Genomic DNA, 17510 nt, shown 5'->3' on the forward strand with positions numbered 1-17510 from the left:
GAAACAAGAGAGGACTAGATCCATCTAGCCTGCAGCAGCTCTTTAAATATTCAGTGAAAAATAATGGCATCCAAGACATCACCTATAGTAACATTATTATCTTCATTTCTCAACATCAGCCTGACTGATAGCTTCGTTTATCTTTTCCACACAATAAATCTACTAGACACAGAGCAGTTCCTATAGGAACTCCTGCTTTCTCCAAACATTCCCAAGGATGACTACAGGCGTCATCACGAATAGTGTATAATTATAAACTAAATGTATATGATTCTTATAATTGTAATATCATCATTTGTATTATTATTATCATTATGATTATTATAATAAAATGAATAACGTACATACAGTAGGTTTTAAAATGGAGTTAACTATTGGCTTCACATATTCAAAACAATGTTTAACAATTAAATTATAGGCCTATTAATCAACGCTTATTACGTGACCTATATTGTATTTTAATGCTTTATCAATAAAGATCTTGATTAATTTAAGTCTGGCCCTATTCTCCTCCCCGTTGTATATGCCAGTAGTTCTCTATGTTGAAAAAGTATACAATTATCGTTGTGTTTGGAGCAAAGATCAACGTCTATTCAGTGTAACCTATATAGTTTTACATGTCTACTATTGGGATAATTATTTTCTTTAAATCCACTTCTTGAATAGCAACTGCTTTTGTCTTGTATTACAACTGCGCAATAAGGTTCTCCTTTTTGTTACAGAACTGATGAAAACATAAACCGGACGTACAGCAAAAGAGACACATAGGCTACCGGTGACATGATGGGCTACAGTAGGCTACAATTTGGACAAGACGCTGATTGTAGCGAGTTTGAAATGAAAGCAACTCAATGTTTCAATGACGCGCAAGTTCGTGAAATGTATGCATGATGCGCTGAAGTAGCCTATGTATAGTAAACATCTATAAACAACACAAACATTTTCATGCCTTCGAAACAGAATCATACACTCTTTACTGTCCCCTCTACTGGTCAGTCACTCGCTCACGCACACACACACACACACTCGCTCGCGAACCATGTGTATGAGAGAGAGCGCGAGAGAGAGCGAGAGAGAGGGGAGAGAGAGAGGGAGAGAGATTGCACCTCCGACGATTTATGATAGAATAGCCCAGTGACCAATCACATCATAGATGGGCTGGGCTCAACATTTCTCACAGTCCTACATGGGCCCTTAAAGTTTGTTTGTTCGCGGAATGCGGTGTGTGATGAAAACGTGTTACTAACCCCGTTCGGCGATAATCAAATGAATCTGATTGGAATATTCGATACATAGCTTGGACTTCCGAGACACCTACGGTGCCATTACGCATGAGACTCCTATAGTCGATCTACGTTTTCCTCGCTGCGTTGAGGCACCACCAACCAACGATTAGGTATCGGTGTTTCAACATACAAGACCTGAATTACAACGACCTCAATGCAAATCTGAAAGGAGGATATGCACAGCAACAGCGATCAGAGTTGTGGAAACTATTTGTATGTGAGATCACGGAGGTTTCACCGTGAGCGTCTCATCAGTTCAAATTTACCTAACTCTGCTGGGTTTGATCGCTGCTTGGTCAATAGGAAAGATACGGTTCCGCGCATGGACTCAAGACTGACATTCCACTAGTAGCCAAGATAAGCTTTACGTAGCTACCAGCTGGTTGCTAAGAAGGGTTAAACTGTATCTAAAGGGAGTTGGAAAACCCAGCCTTTTCTTCCACACGGATCAACTCATTGGGTGGGAGCTGAGAGAGAGACAAGAGTCCCCAGCAAATCAGGACCTAATTGATTAAAGAGACTTAATTTGAATAGGGGGCTGGCGAGGTGCCAATCGCCTTTCAAAGAACCCTGTATGATTAATCGCAAAGCATTATTGATAATCATAACAGGACACATGCGCGGTGGATGGGCTCGATTTTCGTCATTTTGAGCAGATTTTGTATTAATTTTGTATTATTTCTTGGCTGATGTGTGAGCCAGCATGTCGCGGAGGAAACAAGCAAAGCCGCAACATTTCCAATCCGACCCTCATCTGGCCTTATCCGAGCACAATGGTAAGTTCGGGAAATGGATCGCTCTTATCCAAGCTACTATCTTTCAATATCTGGTTTTCAGATTTTTTTGTTTTTTTTAGGGTTTTTTCTTTTTGGATAGGAACTATTCCCCCTTTTCTAAGTTAGCCTAATTTTCAATGAAACCATGCAATTTACAGTCTCAAATCAGCTTATCATAACTAGACACATTTACTATGTGTTTAGGCTATCTACTTAATGATCAAACTATAGGCCGTGCCTTTTGTATATCGCTCTAAGACACAGTAAAATACTTTTATTCTTCTAAATATCATATTATTGCGTTTTGTTGTTCATATAACTTTAGAATGAAACTGTATGTTACAAAATATAACCGTTAAAAAGTGCATGCGTTATAATCTTGTTATTAGGCTGCTTAGTCTACTTTTACCTCTACATAGGTTTGTCTGTAGCCTACACTTTTAGTATTCACTTTTTAGAACACTTTGTGTGGTAGGCTACAAAGTTTGAGTTTTTAATCAGCATTTTTGTTTTACACACTTTGGAGCAAGTTTCCTCTATTGCTGCGGCAGGCGAAGTTGCTGCAGCGAGACGCTCCTTCAAGTTTCTGCTTTTGTAGTCGACTCAGTTTTCACTCCAATCATTGCTCAACTGTACACTGTGCACGGACAAGATACTTGTGCGTCGAAATAACCAATGTTTAGGCATATATAGAATATAAATAATAATCTGCATACTCTTATAAAGTTTCTACTGTTTCTGACTGTCGCGTATGTAGGCTAGTCTACAAATTCGGTATTTCTCAGCCAAGCATTGGCTAGATGAAAATCAAATGATAAGAAAATATAATCATTATTTGCTTGCAATGAATACCTTATCGATTTTCAGTTTGTGGACATCTTGTGGTCTTAATGGTGGATGGTAAACATTAGTTTACAAATTATATGTAAACATTAGTTTACAGGGAGGTAGCTCAGTTGGTAGAGCATGGCGTTTGCAACGCCAGGGTTGTGGGTCCAATTCCCACGGGGGGCCAGTATGAAAAAAACAAACAAAAAAAAAAAATAATAATGTATGCACTCACTAACTGTAAGTCGCTCTGGATAAGAGCGTCTGCTAAATGACATAAATGTAAATATGACTTTTAAACCACAATCTCAATGTGATGCTCGATGCAACAGAACACTGAAGTCATAATGACCTTATAGTTATTATGTATATCATTATTTAATGTTAATACATTATAATAGTTTTAGGCTTAGCCGCATGCACACTTTTTGTTTACTTCCTACATTTCCCTTGTGTATATTCCTAAACCATAATTTTGAAAATATTTCAAAACTAAAATATTAGTATAGATGACATACTGCTTTCGATTCTCTCTCTTTCGCCCCCCCCCCCCCCCCCTTTTTCACACACACACACACACACACACACACACACACACACACACACACACTGAGAGAAAGAAACAGTGAGGCACAGAGGCCTGTTATTTTACGAGATAAACAAGTTAACTTCTCCCTGAAACTTCTCCCTATCATTTTCCAAAATATGTAAAGAGTTTTATGTTAATTTACTTTAACAAAAGCTCAGCACCAAATTACCGTGAAAATTAGCTGGTATAAAGAAATATGTCAAGTTGTGGTTGAGAGCATCAAAAAGATGGTTGCTTTTGGAACGCTTTGTCACACTTGCGAGTTTCCACTACTCCGAAGTGACCAGCTGTCCATCTCTGTTAAGTCCACCCAACAGTCACGTTTCCTCTTATGATGATAACTTTGATAAAATGATGTCTTCCAGAGCGACTTACAACAAGTTGGGCTTTAATTTTCTATTGCTAAAGATGTGCTTTAGACCTGATGTGAAAACCAGGTTATGGAAGTATGAAAACGTTTTTTTTTATAGGCCTACAACACCCATAGCCATAACTTTCACCCTATAGTGTTTGTAAGGTATTATGATTCGGCAAAGTTTAAGTTTCACTATCTTAAAAATAGCAAGCAATTTCCAGATTATTAAAGTTTGTATATTCTATATTGCCTCAAACGTACAATTTAATGCAATAACCATTACAATTATTAAAATGGTTGAATGGTCGTAGTGAAACGACTGTAGTTTCGATCTAAAATTGTTGAATTGTAGATGTATTTCAAAAGTCTCAAATATATAGTAGATTGAAGCGTTGCGTTTTCTCTGTTCATTCGTTTAAATGGTTAGAGTAGGCTTTGTCTTTTTGCAGATGATATTGTCATTGGCTTTTTTCAAAGGAAATCAGAAGCTCCTGTCTCTGATACAGTTTCCATTTGACTTGTTTGTAGTGACTGCTCTATAGTAGCCCATATTACACTATTATTACTATTATTAGTATTAATATCTGTTTGTTAGAAGTGTTTGCCATGACATAGCCTACAGAAAGAAAACAATAGAGGCTCTTTTATTTACCCTATATGGTTGTTTTTTCCATACACATTGTCTATGTATTTTCCTTCTGAAGAGTTGTATGGAAAGATATTTTCATCGAAACAGTCCATTTAGTTTGACTTATTTTTCATATATAATTCATCTATATTTTTGGAATGACTTGACGTTGTCCATGTTTTAAGCTGTTTGCTGTGTGTACAGCAATGTTGTTTGCAGTATACTTTCAGAAACACGTTATGCTAACTGGAAATAAAGGTCTGTTTCATGCAACTAAAAAAACCTTGCATGAGAAGCATTTATTGCTACCTAAGGTTGCATGATTTTGTTGGAACTAAGGATCAATACAAAACATTGTCTATACCTAGAATCATACTTGTTTTTCCATGACTGTTGCGTTTTCCCTAAAATTTAATAAAGTAGTGAATAGTAACTTTAGTCATTCTCTGTCAGCAGACTGGTGCCTACTGAGTTTCACAATAAATAACCCAAATTCATTTTGCGTTAAACAAGCTGAAAATGCAATACCTGTAATTCTGGGTTAGGGACATGGAATACTTGCATTTCTGGTAATGGGTTGATAATTCTAGAATGTGTGCTCATGACTGAGATATCTCCTGTTTGTGTGGAACTGGAAAGTCCTCAGGAGTCTCTGTATGCAAAATAAAAAGAGGGAGGCTAACATTCCCAATACACTTTAAGGAGACGCTGAGGGCATTTTGCAGCTGGGTAGTTAGTGTATGAGGCTGTGAGAGTCAAGGCTGTCTGTCTGTCTGTCTCTCATCTTGTCGCTCCAAGAGAGAGAGAGTTCTCGGGAGGGATGTTGAGCTGTTTTAACCTTTGCCAGAGTCCCCCTGTGTCTCCCTGTGTGAAGTTGATGAGAGTTCAGGCCGCAGTGTGTTCTCCTGTACCTCGTCATTGACCCCGCTGATCAGAGCCACAGGGGCCTAGCAGGGACCCTGTCCTCTATTTGTGATGGGGGGGTCTTATCAATGTGACCGCCATCCCCTTTCACCCTGCCAGAGTAGCCCCCCCAGAGGGAGATCGGCAGGGCGGTCCCCGGCCCTTCGCACTGTTGTACCCCGCAAACAACAGGGATTCAGTTACTTGTCATTTTGCCAATGTTTATATAGTGGAAGGCTGAGATGTATCCCGGCTGAAGGACTTGCTTGCTTTTCTCCCTTCTCCTCCCCTTTAAGCTTTAAGCATGTCACCAGGGCAAAGCTGCTAAGGCTGGGGCTTGTCCGTCCGGGAAACGGCAGCTTTAGTGGAACCCCATCTAGTGTTCACTGGGATGATTCCAGTGAGGCCAGCAGTGTGAGGGCTGGAGAGGAGATGGGTTAGCTCATGCAGGCATCAGACATCAGACATCCTACTGAATTCACAAGTGTGAAGAGGCTTGAAGCCAGCGTCCCTGCAAAGTAACGTAGGAACTCTCAAAAAGCTACTCTGTCATCTTTTCTACTAATCAACATTTCTATCTCCCTTATTATTCACTCGCTTCTGTCCTTTTTCTCAGAGGATCTCGGTTTTGGTATGTGTCTCTTCTGCCTCCCTGAAGGCCTGTGCTCTGGTGACTCCTTGTTGCATGATGATGATGTTGAGATTTAGCAGTTTTAGGACACCGCTTTTATACAGAGTAACACATTATTTATATTCAGAGTTAATCCTCAGCAATTTTTTTAAACATTGACTAACTTATGCACGGTTGCTGTAGACATTTGGGCGTTGTGTGTATTAGAGCTGTTCTCATTTAGGCTGCGTATTTGTTGGTGTTATTTTCATAGTATTCTTTTTTTTTATTCATAAAGATATCAGATTAACAAAATATTCAATATCATCTCTTTTTAAATGCATGTCTACTTATGTAAACAGACATGATTATGTCAGTAAATGATTATAGATTTAAGACTTTCAGATACTGCATGCTTCTGAGATGTTTTACCATTTTTAATAGTCAAGGTGTTGGTATGGAAATAGCTTCTTGTGAAAGAGCACATTTGAGATGGAATAATGTGATTGTTTTACTTTGAACACTATTTGCTTTACAATCACTGAGTATTTACGAAGGAAGGGGGTGGGGTGTGCTGTGTGTTGAGAGTAACACACTTTGAGATTTAGAATGTGAATTTACCCCTTGGTTGGTCAAATCCTAGCCTGTTACAAGTATGTTATTATTACGGACATATATATATATATATATATATATATATATATATATATATATATATATATATATATATATATATATATATATTGTGGTTTCAGTGAATGTTATGAGAACTCTAAAGTTGATAACAGAGTTACATTTGGGCATATGCTCTTTGTTTTATTTTTCTCTGTAGTTTTGGATATAGTTATTTTGGTCGATAAACACGATAATGTTTAGATAGAATCCACAATGTGATACAATCCACAATGTCCAGTTTCCATTCACTTGATAAATGACAGAATGTTACATTGAAGGATAGGTATTACTCTGTATTAGACTGACTGCCTAACTAAATACGTTTTCCGCTAGTCTCTGAACAAACTTGAGCTAGTCACTTGTTCTTAGTGTTTTCCTACAGATTCCATTGGACAGTTTAAACAAACTTTTGGATGTAAGGAATCTTCAATCTTTTTCTATTTTTTTTTACATTAATGATATGTGGAAATAGTAGCTCGCGGCTTCAACATGTGTGTCATCACTACACTGCAGTGTACTTTAATCTAGTACGAGAATTTTTGCATTGATAGTGCACTTTTGTAAGTTTGTAAAAGTTTGCTCCTGTAACCTCTAGGTACGTTTTTTAAGTTCTTAAAGGGGGGTTCAAGCGCTTTTTATTTTTTAGTTGACTTTGGAAAAGTTTTCTCACGTTTTTGGTTAGCTACATCAGTATTTTCTACAGCAGTGTATTCAGGACATTGTGTAAGTTGATGTATTTCCTCTTACTTAAAATCCACTTTCATTTGTTCACATGGTCAACCAATACCAAACAAAGATAGTCTTCCTTCCCACGAGGTAAATCAAACACATTTTTCATTACTGACGCTTTCAGGGGGGGCTGCATGGTTGATATTAAAAAGTTACCATTAAAGTTGGAGCGAGTCTTCTCCGTTTGCATGGTTAGAGTGGTGTGAGTCTGGGTTTTACTGTCATGGCAACTTTGCGTTATCTGATGTCCCAGAGCAGAGAAACATTGAGGGAGATAATCCCTGAATTAAACAGGATCTGCTTTGAGTCGGCCAAGATGAGCAGAGCAGGCCAGGCCGTGCCGACTAGCCCGCCACTCCCATGCTGAGTGAACAATGGGAAGCCATCCTGTCTCAGTGGGGCAGGGCCGCACTCCGCTCTCTCTCTCTCTCTCTCGCTCTCTCTGGGTTTCATTTGCAAATGAATCCTCCTCCCTTTCTGCCCCTGATGAAAATGTAGATGGCCGGCGCCCACAATGAAAGGGATTCATAGAGAATTGCAATTTGTATATCAACTTGTATGTTAAACAGTGAGATGTTGGTTTGACAAAAAGGAGATAGAATGAGGAAAGTCTGGAGCACAGCAGTGGCCCATGGGTGTTGTCTCGCCTTTTGTTCTTTTCACACTGACCCATGTATTTGTTGAATGGACATTGCATAACCAAAAGCAGTTTCTATGCACATTTAAAATACAATTATCATTCATTTTGCGTATTCTTATTGGCTGGTATTGAATTGCCTGTTGCTTAAACTGGTGTGGCCAGTTGCTTGGTTTTGGGCAGCAAGATGTTCATTTTAATATACTGTATATGACAGCAGCTCCACTCATAGTTCTTGACTCACCATTTGTAGTTATGTTTTTGTTTTATTTTTCACTAAAAAGTATATATAAAGCATTGTGATACTTACACATTTACAACACTACAAATGAACAGTTGGAATTCCGTTTTTTTATACAAAGTTTTATACTTTATGTTTAACTCTTTATTTTATATTAGGTACTATAATGTGTTTTATTTATTTTATGTGATGTATATTTATTAAATATACATTACATATTTATGTTATGTATATTTATTAAAATATGTGTTATGTAAACATAATAGTATAATAATGGCATATATAATTTTGCACCGTCTGTGTTGAGTGTCCGAGTGGCTAGAGAGAACAATCTGGAATCCAAAGGCTCTGTTTATTGTTGCTGTCAGATTCCGATTGCAGCTTCAATGGATACAAATTAGCTTAGTGACAGGGCTAACCTGTCCAAGATGCCTGTAGTCGAGTTGAAAATGAGCAAAGTTGACAGCAAATTGAAAGTCTAATAAGTCCTTCAAATGGTTGATTTACGCTCAGTGGACAAGTAGACATTGAGGAGTATGAAATATTGGAAATCAATGCTTCTCTATGAAATGTCATTAAGCACCAATGTCCTCACTTCATAGTATTTTATATGTTGATGGATTATCTATAGAAAATGATTACTTAAAAGATGGTTGGATTGATGAAACCCAGATGTACATCTTCAAAGATCACTTTTAGGCAATATTAGAACAAGCATTATTGATTTACATTCTTTTCTTATCCTGTTTCTCAGAGTCACCACATTAAAAGGGGTCTTTTACCTTTTTTCTCTTTTGGTTTATTGTTGCTTTTTTGATGGTTGTTTTTTTGTGAACGTATCAAGCGGATAAGTGTAAAACTGATTAATTTAAGATTAACAACAAAGGAATTTGAATAGATAAAGCTGCTTCTTCAGCTGCAAAACATTTGTAATCACTAATCCTCTGTTTCCCCCTCCTGTGTTTTTCAGGGGACACAGAGGAGCCCTGCTCGGAGGAAGACCCCCCCTACAAGGAGTCAGATGCCAACGTCTGTAGCAGATGTTGTGCTGAGTTCTTTGAACTATCAGATCTTGAACAGCACCAGAAGAATTGCACTAAGAATCAATTAGTTCTGATAGTGAATGAAAATCCTGCCTCTCCCTCCGGAACCTTCTCGCCCGGCTCCCCTCCACATAATCCTGATGAGCAGATGAATGACACCGTTAATAACACTGATCAAGCGGAGTGCAGTGACCTTTTGGAGCATAACGCTCTTGACAAAGAAGAATCTATGGACGTCGACGTTTCCGGAATCAACGCTCATCACGGTCACGATAATGATGGAGGCAACAGCCACATGGAAGGAGGCAGTCCCATCAACATGAACACGGGCAGTGGAAACAGCCACAGCTCCAGCAGGAACAGCTCTGGCCCAGCACCAGGCACCTCGACCATCTCTGCCCCTCAGCTACCTCAGCTCGGCAACCTGACTGACCTGGGGAGCTTCTCTATGATCAACAGCAACGTCATCATCGAAAACCTGCAGAGCACCAAAGTGGCTGTGGCCCAGTTCTCCCAGGAGACGCAGCGCTCCTCTGGGACCGGGTCCGGGGGCCCCAGGGTGGCAGTGCCGGCCCTGATGGAGCAACTCCTGGGCCTGCAGCAGCAACAGATCCACCAGCTGCAGCTCATTGAACAGATCCGTCACCAGATCCTTCTACTGGCCTCCCAGTCCCCTGAAATGCAGGTGCCCCCCAGCATCTCAGCATCATTAGGCTCGTTGGGGCAATCAGCCAACCCACTGACCACGCTCAGCTCCCATCTCTCTCAGCAGCTGGCTGCAGCCGCGGGCCTAGCACAGAGCCTGGCCAGCCAGTCTGCCAGCATCAGCAGCCTGAAGCAGCTGGCTGAAAGGGCACAGCTACCTCAGAGCAACAACCCCAGCAGCGGTGAATCATCTCAGAGCATCAGCTCACTGGGGCCGTCCACAGTCAACAACGCCCAGTCGTCATCTGACAAGAGGCCAATACATGCGATCAGCAGCAACCTCCACTCTCAGCTCAGCAACCCATCACACACTAAGTCGTCCATGCCAGCCTTTGGGATAGGTAGCCTGTTGAACCCTGTAACTAATCCACTTCTACCTCAGCCCCCCTCCGGCAACCCTCTATTTTCCAGCTCCCTGCCCAGTATTGGCACCACAGTGGAGGACCTCAACTCTCTGGCCGCGCTGGCCCAGAGGAAAGGCAAGCCACCAAACGTAACTTCATTTGAACCCAAGAGCAGCTCAGAGGAGGCGTTCTTCAAGCATAAGTGCAGGTTTTGTGCCAAAGTGTTTGGGAGTGACAGTGCCTTGCAGATCCACCTGCGATCTCACACAGGTGAGAGGCCGTACAAGTGTAACATCTGTGGCAATCGCTTCTCCACCCGGGGTAATTTGAAGGTCCACTTCCAGCGTCATAAAGAGAAGTATCCACATGTTCAGATGAACCCATACCCTGTCCCTGAGCATTTAGACAATATTCCAACGAGCACCGGCATTCCATATGGTATGTCAATGCCCCCAGAGAAGCCTGTGACCAGCTGGCTGGACAGCAAGCCTGTTCTCTCCACTCTGACCTCGTCAGTGGGCATGCTGCTCCCACCAACCATGCCCAGCCTGCCGCCATTCATTAAAAAAGAGGATCATTCGGTAGCCATAACCAGCCCTTCCATTTCTGCAAAGACTGATTCCGGTCGTGACGCTGCTGAGCCATCAATGAAAAGCAACGATGGGGTGTCTGAAGAAGCTGCGGCCCTGCCTACGTCAAACGGGAAAACTGAAGAGGGCAGTCACTCGTCGAGCTTTATGGCGAGAGTGAGCTCTGAGTCTGAGCGCAACACAGAATACACAACCTCCAACAGCCCTCCTATGATGACCAACCCTCTCATGCCCCTCATGTCTGAGCAGTTCAAGGCTAAGTTCCCGTTCGGGGGCCTCTTGGACCCGCTCCAGGGGTCGGAGACCTCCAAGCTGCAGCAGCTGGTGGAGAACATCGACAGGAAGGTGACAGACCCCAACGAGTGTGTCATCTGCCACCGCGTGCTCAGCTGTCAGAGCGCCCTGAAAATGCATTACCGTACTCACACTGGAGAGAGGCCCTTCAAGTGTAAAGTGTGTGGCAGAGCCTTCACTACCAAGGGGAACCTGAAGACCCACTACACCGTCCACCGGTCCATGCCTCCACTCAGGGTCCATCACTCCTGCCCCATCTGCCAGAAGAAGTTCACCAACGCAGTTGTCCTGCAGCAGCACATCCGCATGCACATGGGAGGGCAGATCCCAAACACCCCACTGCCAGACAGCTACCCTGAGTCCATGGGCTCCGACACGGGTTCCTTCGATGAGAGGAACTTCGATGAGAACTTCGATGACCTGGACAACTTCTCTGATGATGATGATATGGAGGGGATGGAAGGGATGGAGGGGATGGAAGGAATGGAAGACGGCCCTGACAGCAGCGTCCCAGACACCCCTAAGTCAGTCGACGCCTCCCAAGACAGCCTGTGCAATTCCCCCTCTCACACCGAGATGGTCGTCCAGGAGGGGCAGGAGAAAAACCATCATGCCCACCACAACGCCCACCACAATTCCCACCATGATATCGACTATAGAATCCACCACAACAGCCACCATAACAATCAGCATCACAGCCACCATAACAACCACCATAACAATCAGCTTAACAGCCACCATAACCCCCACCAGAGGCTGGTAGAGGAGCTGCAGGCCAGCAGAATAAAGGCCATGGGGAACGGAGGTTCAATGGAAGGGGACTGCCTCACTAACGACTCCTCATCCCTGGGTGGGGACATCGAGAGCCAGAGTGCCGGGAGTCCAGCTGTGTCAGAATCTACCTCTTCCATGCAGGCCTCGTCCCCCACCAATGGGCAGCCTCAACAGCAACGTAAATCCCCCAGCCTGGAGGAAAGACAGGAGAGACAGGAGAGGCACCAGAGGGCTATGTCCCTGGATCACATCAGTGCCAGCCTCATGCAGCATCACCCTTCCAGCATTGGGGCCCTGGACCTGACATCCTGCAACCCGTCTAAAGACCCACTGGGCATGCTCTTCCCATTCCGCGATCGCGGCACCTTCAAGAACACGGCCTGTGACATCTGTGGGAAGACGTTTGCATGTCAGAGTGCCTTGGACATCCACTACCGAAGCCATACCAAAGAGAGACCATTCATTTGCACAGCCTGTAACCGGGGCTTCTCGACCAAGGGCAACCTGAAGCAGCACATGCTCACTCACCAGATGAGGGACTTGCCCTCGCAGCTCTTCGAACCCTCCAACACCAGCCTCTCCTCCAGTCCGACCCCCTCCCTCCTCTCTGTGAACTCCCTGTCCTCCATGATCAAATCAGAGGTCAACGGCTTCCTCCACGGCCTCCACCACCATCAGGACCACCACAGGGACCACCATAGGGACCATCACAGGGACCACTACAGGGACCACCACAGGGACAACCAGGACCGGGATCACCGTAAGGACATGCCCAGCAACATGCCCCATGGCCTGGTGACCTCCTCGGCCTCTACATCCCCGGTGCCCTCGGCCTCTGCTCCTCCACGCCGGACACCCAAGCAGCACTACTGCAACACTTGTGGGAAGACCTTCTCCTCCTCCAGCGCTCTGCAGATACACGAGAGGACCCACACTGGGGAGAAGCCCTTTGCCTGCCACATCTGTGGTCGGGCTTTCACCACCAAAGGAAATCTCAAGGTAATTGTATGATTATAAACATTATGAATGCAATAGGTAAAATACACACATATTCAAAATCTCAGGGCAATTGTATGTTTAAAAACATTATGAATGGATTTGGAAAATGTCCACATATTTATTCATGAATATCTATAAGAGGAGTATAAAAAGCACCCGAATTTTGGTCCACAACTTTGAGCAACAAATTTAAGTGTGTTATGTCAGTGCCATTCGGAAGTAGTAATGGACTATAATTGATGAAAGAACCAGCTTAGCGGAAAGGTTGTATCACCCCATTAATATGATTATTGGGTAGAAACCTGAGAATGTGATCAGCAGAGCACAGCTGGGAATGGTTCAGTTAACAGCATTAACTACAGTTACCAGAGGCAACCATCCTCAGTTTTCCAGAGTTTATCCAATGAAAATCCCAGAGTTTCCCTTTGATCATTTGGAAAAGGTCCCTACTCAGAGATAAACAGGAACTGAAGGGCCAAATGTGATCACACCACTGTGAGAAATCAAGGGGGCGAAACGTAGAGAGGCGTAACATTTAGGAAGGACTGTCAAATGTATAACCAGATTGCAATTACCAGTAATCAGCACTAGTTATAGTTCACACCCTTGTTGATATAAAAATACAATACCCTTATTATTTGTAGCAAGAGTTCACATTTTGCTGATGCTATGATTTTGTAGTGTGTTTTTATTAAAATAATGTTTAATTTCTAGCAAGTGATATTTTAAAACACATTGCTAGATGTGTGCTTTCTTGTGTGCTCTGGACAACAGAATCAGTTGTGTATCTGACACCTACATGTTTGAACATTGATTTAAAAAGAATAACATAATTATCTGAAACACTCATCCTTTCAGAATCAAAAGAAGAAGGAAAATACATTGTCCTTGTTGGGAAAGGTCATAGCATGGGTAAATGTCAGATGTAATACTGGCCAGGGCAATGAGAGTGGGCACTGCAATTTGAACAAAAGCACAAGGGTCTCCCTCATGAGACATTTGAATTAAGGTTTCAGATTAAATGCAGTATATCATCCTAGCCATAATAAAATGGTTACACCATGCCCACGTCCCCACGCCTTTCACAGCTCACTGCACCAATCCTCCTGCTGCACACAGGGTGATGAACTATTTTAACGCTAACTTGCTGTTTATTATTAAAACATTTTCCGTTGCATCGTCTGTTACTATGTGCCTTTGTTGTGACCAAGTTTTAAATATTGCTTATCTCTCTCTCTCTCTCTCTGTTTCTCTCTCCAGGTTCATATGGGCACACACATGTGGAACAGCGCCCCTGCCAGACGTGGCCGTCGGCTCTCTGTAGACGGCTCCATGGCCTTCCTGGGCACCAACCCTGTCAAGTTCCCAGAGATCTTCCAGAAGGACATGGTGTCTAGGGCGGGCAACGGAGACCCGGCTAGCTTCTGGAACCAGTACGCTGCAGCCTTCTCCAACGGCCTAGCCATGAAGACCAACGAGATCTCTGTCATCCAGAACGGAGGCCTGCCATCTCTGTCGGGGAGCATGGGGAACGGGGGCAGTTCGCCCGTGGGCGGCCTCACAGGCAGCCTGGAGAAGCTGCACAGTACAGAATCCAATGCCGCTCTGGCTGGCCTGGAGAAAATGGCCAACGCCGAGAACGGGACCCACTTCCGATTCACACGTTTCATGGAGGACAACAAAGAGATTGTCACCAACTAGAGACTTTTTTCCTCTCATATGTTCACAGAGACACACACACACACACACACACACACACACACACACACACAGAGGGAGAGAAAGAGAAGACCAAGAATGACTTGGCTTTGGCTTGCCTTTGAAACTTTACGAACATGAGTGTGAAGAGAACTTGCTTTTTTGTACAATGTACAACATGTTATAGTTTTAAGGAGCTTATTTATTAGTGATTATAACCTTGCTCGGAACCAAGTGGAAGCATTAACAGTTCGTTTTTTTCTGTTCTACGGCCAGAATGGGTATGAGCTAAAAGTGTGCTTTTGAAACTTTAGCATATCTTTACCTTAGCATTAAGTTATTTTTTGTCTGTAGTAAATAGCTATAACACAACTGTTGATGTTCATGTGATGCATTAGATCTGTAATAAACGAAACAGAATGGATGTAAATAATGTACACTAATCTACTCTAGATGGTCTAACAGATGTGTATTAACGTTCCCCATGAAAAAAATCATTGAGACTTCAGGCAAGGGACTATGATGGCACTGTAGTCCTTTCCTTATCAACCGCTATTGATCTGTTATTTAAGGAAAAAGAAGGCATTCAAGCATTTCAAGTGTTTATTTAGAGTTACAGTAGGCCTAACCTGTTTTGTTCTTTAATGTTATTCTCTGTATTGTGCTTTTTCTCTTTCTTCCATCGTTCCATTTTTTTCTTCTTGATCTTTTTTTTTTTTTTTTGCTTTTGTGGTGTAAAGTTTAACACAAAACAGTTGTGTTGTTAGAGGAGATGATGAATTCGGAGAGGGACACTTCCTGGTTTGAACTGAGAAGAGAGCCAATCATGTGGGTGGGATTCTCCTATAGGTCATCTGCTGGATTTCCACATTGCTGCTATGTCCTCAGCATCCTCATTGACATCAAGTGCAACATATGTGTTGAAGTGTATGTAAATAATGTCAGATGTGGGATCTACAAATTCCATCACAACAAAATGTACATATAAAGCTCACAAGACAAAGTCCATCTTGGCCAGGGGACAAATGATAGTGTTTTTATAAATATAAATATATATTAGGTTTGACAACCTTCGGACTGTTACATGCACTTTCTTGGAAAGTTGGAAGATCTTTATGGGTCCAGTTTCTCTACACTTTAATACCTACTAACAACTAAGATAATGTCATTCTTTACTCTAATAATCAAATACATCCGTTTTCCAAAAGAAAATTATGAGTGTTTGTGTCTCTTCATTCTCTTTTATTTCTTTCAGTTTTGTATGCTTTATGATTTGCCGATAATGGGGGTTTGGAATAATTGGAGGGTTTTCACTTTTGAAATGTGGTCTTTTCATGTTATTTGAGGGATCAGATAATTTTTTTTGTGGATTGATCTTTTAAATTTGAGTTTAAATAAGCCTACATGCACTTATGAAATAATACTGTATCATGGATCTATAACACTGGTCAATGGTAAATTAATTGATCTCCCCTCTCATTTTCGACTGGCACTTGTTGTGAAGCAGCCTATTCTTTGTAAAGTAATTTAAAAGTGATTTTCATGATTGTGTCAAACAATCTGAGTTCGGATGTAGACGTAATCAATGAGGACACCTGGGTTGTGTTGATCGGTCATTCAAAATTATGCGATAGCAGAAGTCACATTTCTTAGTTCATCATTCCTGCTGTTGTCAGTCCTTTGAATCTTTAATTAAAGAATCGACCGGTCCAGAAACCCTCTGTCTTTCAAAGGCTTGATGTGATGGATTTAGAAGACTCGTCGTCACTCTAAAGGGTAACTCTCTCTGTCACTCATCGTACATTTTAATCCATGTTTCACCGGAGTGAAATTAGGAAGGAAGTGAATGGGAAGAAATGGGGTGTCCGGGCTTTATGCCTATGCAGATTGCAGACCACGTTTAGTTCAAATTTCAAAATAATGCATAATTATATTCTTGATGATGGCCAGAATAGGCCTTATAAATTACATCAAAGTGAACAACAACAAATTATCCAATTTAGGCATACAATGTGTCATGGCGCATAGTATTTGAATAATCTATTTCATTTGGTGATAGAAAATATTAATTTTTGTTTTGAGCTAGTGTCCTAAGAGAAGCTGCATTGTTACTTTCTGTGTAACGCCTCACAAAACTAGAGAAAGGGACATATCGCCACAACGACAGCTGATGGAACGGTTGATTACATTGGAGGCATATTTTCCCCTTTTGCTTTTCAACAGCTGCATTTAATTTAACACATCATTGCACATCCTGCAATACAGACCTGTTCATTTGAGCTCAGCATCCTCTCTCCCTCGCCGCTCTCTCCCCCTCTTCGGGATTTTATAGCTGGCTAAATTCCCCAATATTTACAAGATCTCGATGCTAAATGATCCTTGCAGCGGGCCTGGTGCGGGATCCCCGCCCCCCATGCCTGTTTTCCCTTTTGACGGTCACATCTGGTCCGCTGATAGAGCTTTGTTTGTACAGTGCATCAGCTTCCGGATTCTTTTATTACAGAGTCGGAATACCTGACTCCGTCCTCTGTTTATTGACTCAAAGGAATACAAATGTGCTCTGATCTCGGTATTCCGTGATTTGGTCAGTGATTTGTTTTAGAAAAGAAAACAAGGAAATGAAGTGCAGGATAATATCGGATTTTTTTGGATTGTAAATGTGACATTTATTGATATAGCAGTTTATGATTATAGTTTGACTAATGATACCTGATCTGCCCATTTAATCAGTCGTATATTTAGCTCCATACACTTTGATGTAGAATGTAAGTTATTTAATATTTCGTTTGTAACCTTAGTGGGCCTG

At 42.1% G+C, this 17510-nt stretch overlaps 1 protein-coding gene across 1 annotated transcript; it reads left to right on the forward strand.

The window, feature by feature from the left end:
• The first annotated feature begins 1180 nt into the window (after positions 1-1180).
• Positions 1181-15937, forward strand: LOC311128610 (sal-like protein 1). Its single transcript, XM_084160786.1, has 3 exons — positions 1181-2062; positions 9228-13006; positions 14267-15937. The coding sequence occupies exons 1-3, from the start codon at positions 1990-1992 to the stop codon at positions 14705-14707; spliced, it is 4293 nt and encodes a 1430-aa protein (XP_084016912.1). The 5' UTR covers positions 1181-1989; the 3' UTR covers positions 14708-15937.
• The last annotated feature ends 1573 nt before the right edge of the window (positions 15938-17510 follow it).

This window comes from Coregonus lavaretus (assembly GCF_964263955.1).
Source record: "Coregonus lavaretus genome assembly, chromosome: 4".
NCBI lineage: Eukaryota > Metazoa > Chordata > Actinopteri > Salmoniformes > Salmonidae > Coregonus > Coregonus lavaretus.

Coding starts and splice junctions, on each gene's coding strand:
- LOC311128610 (XM_084160786.1), top strand. CDS start 1,990: ATGTCGCGGAGGAAACAAGCAAAGCCGCAACATTTCCAATCCGACCCT. Junction 2,063..9,227: donor GGCCTTATCCGAGCACAATG/GTAAGTTCGGGA, acceptor TGTGTTTTTCAG/GGGACACAGAGGAGCCCTGC. Junction 13,007..14,266: donor CCACCAAAGGAAATCTCAAG/GTAATTGTATGA, acceptor TTCTCTCTCCAG/GTTCATATGGGCACACACAT.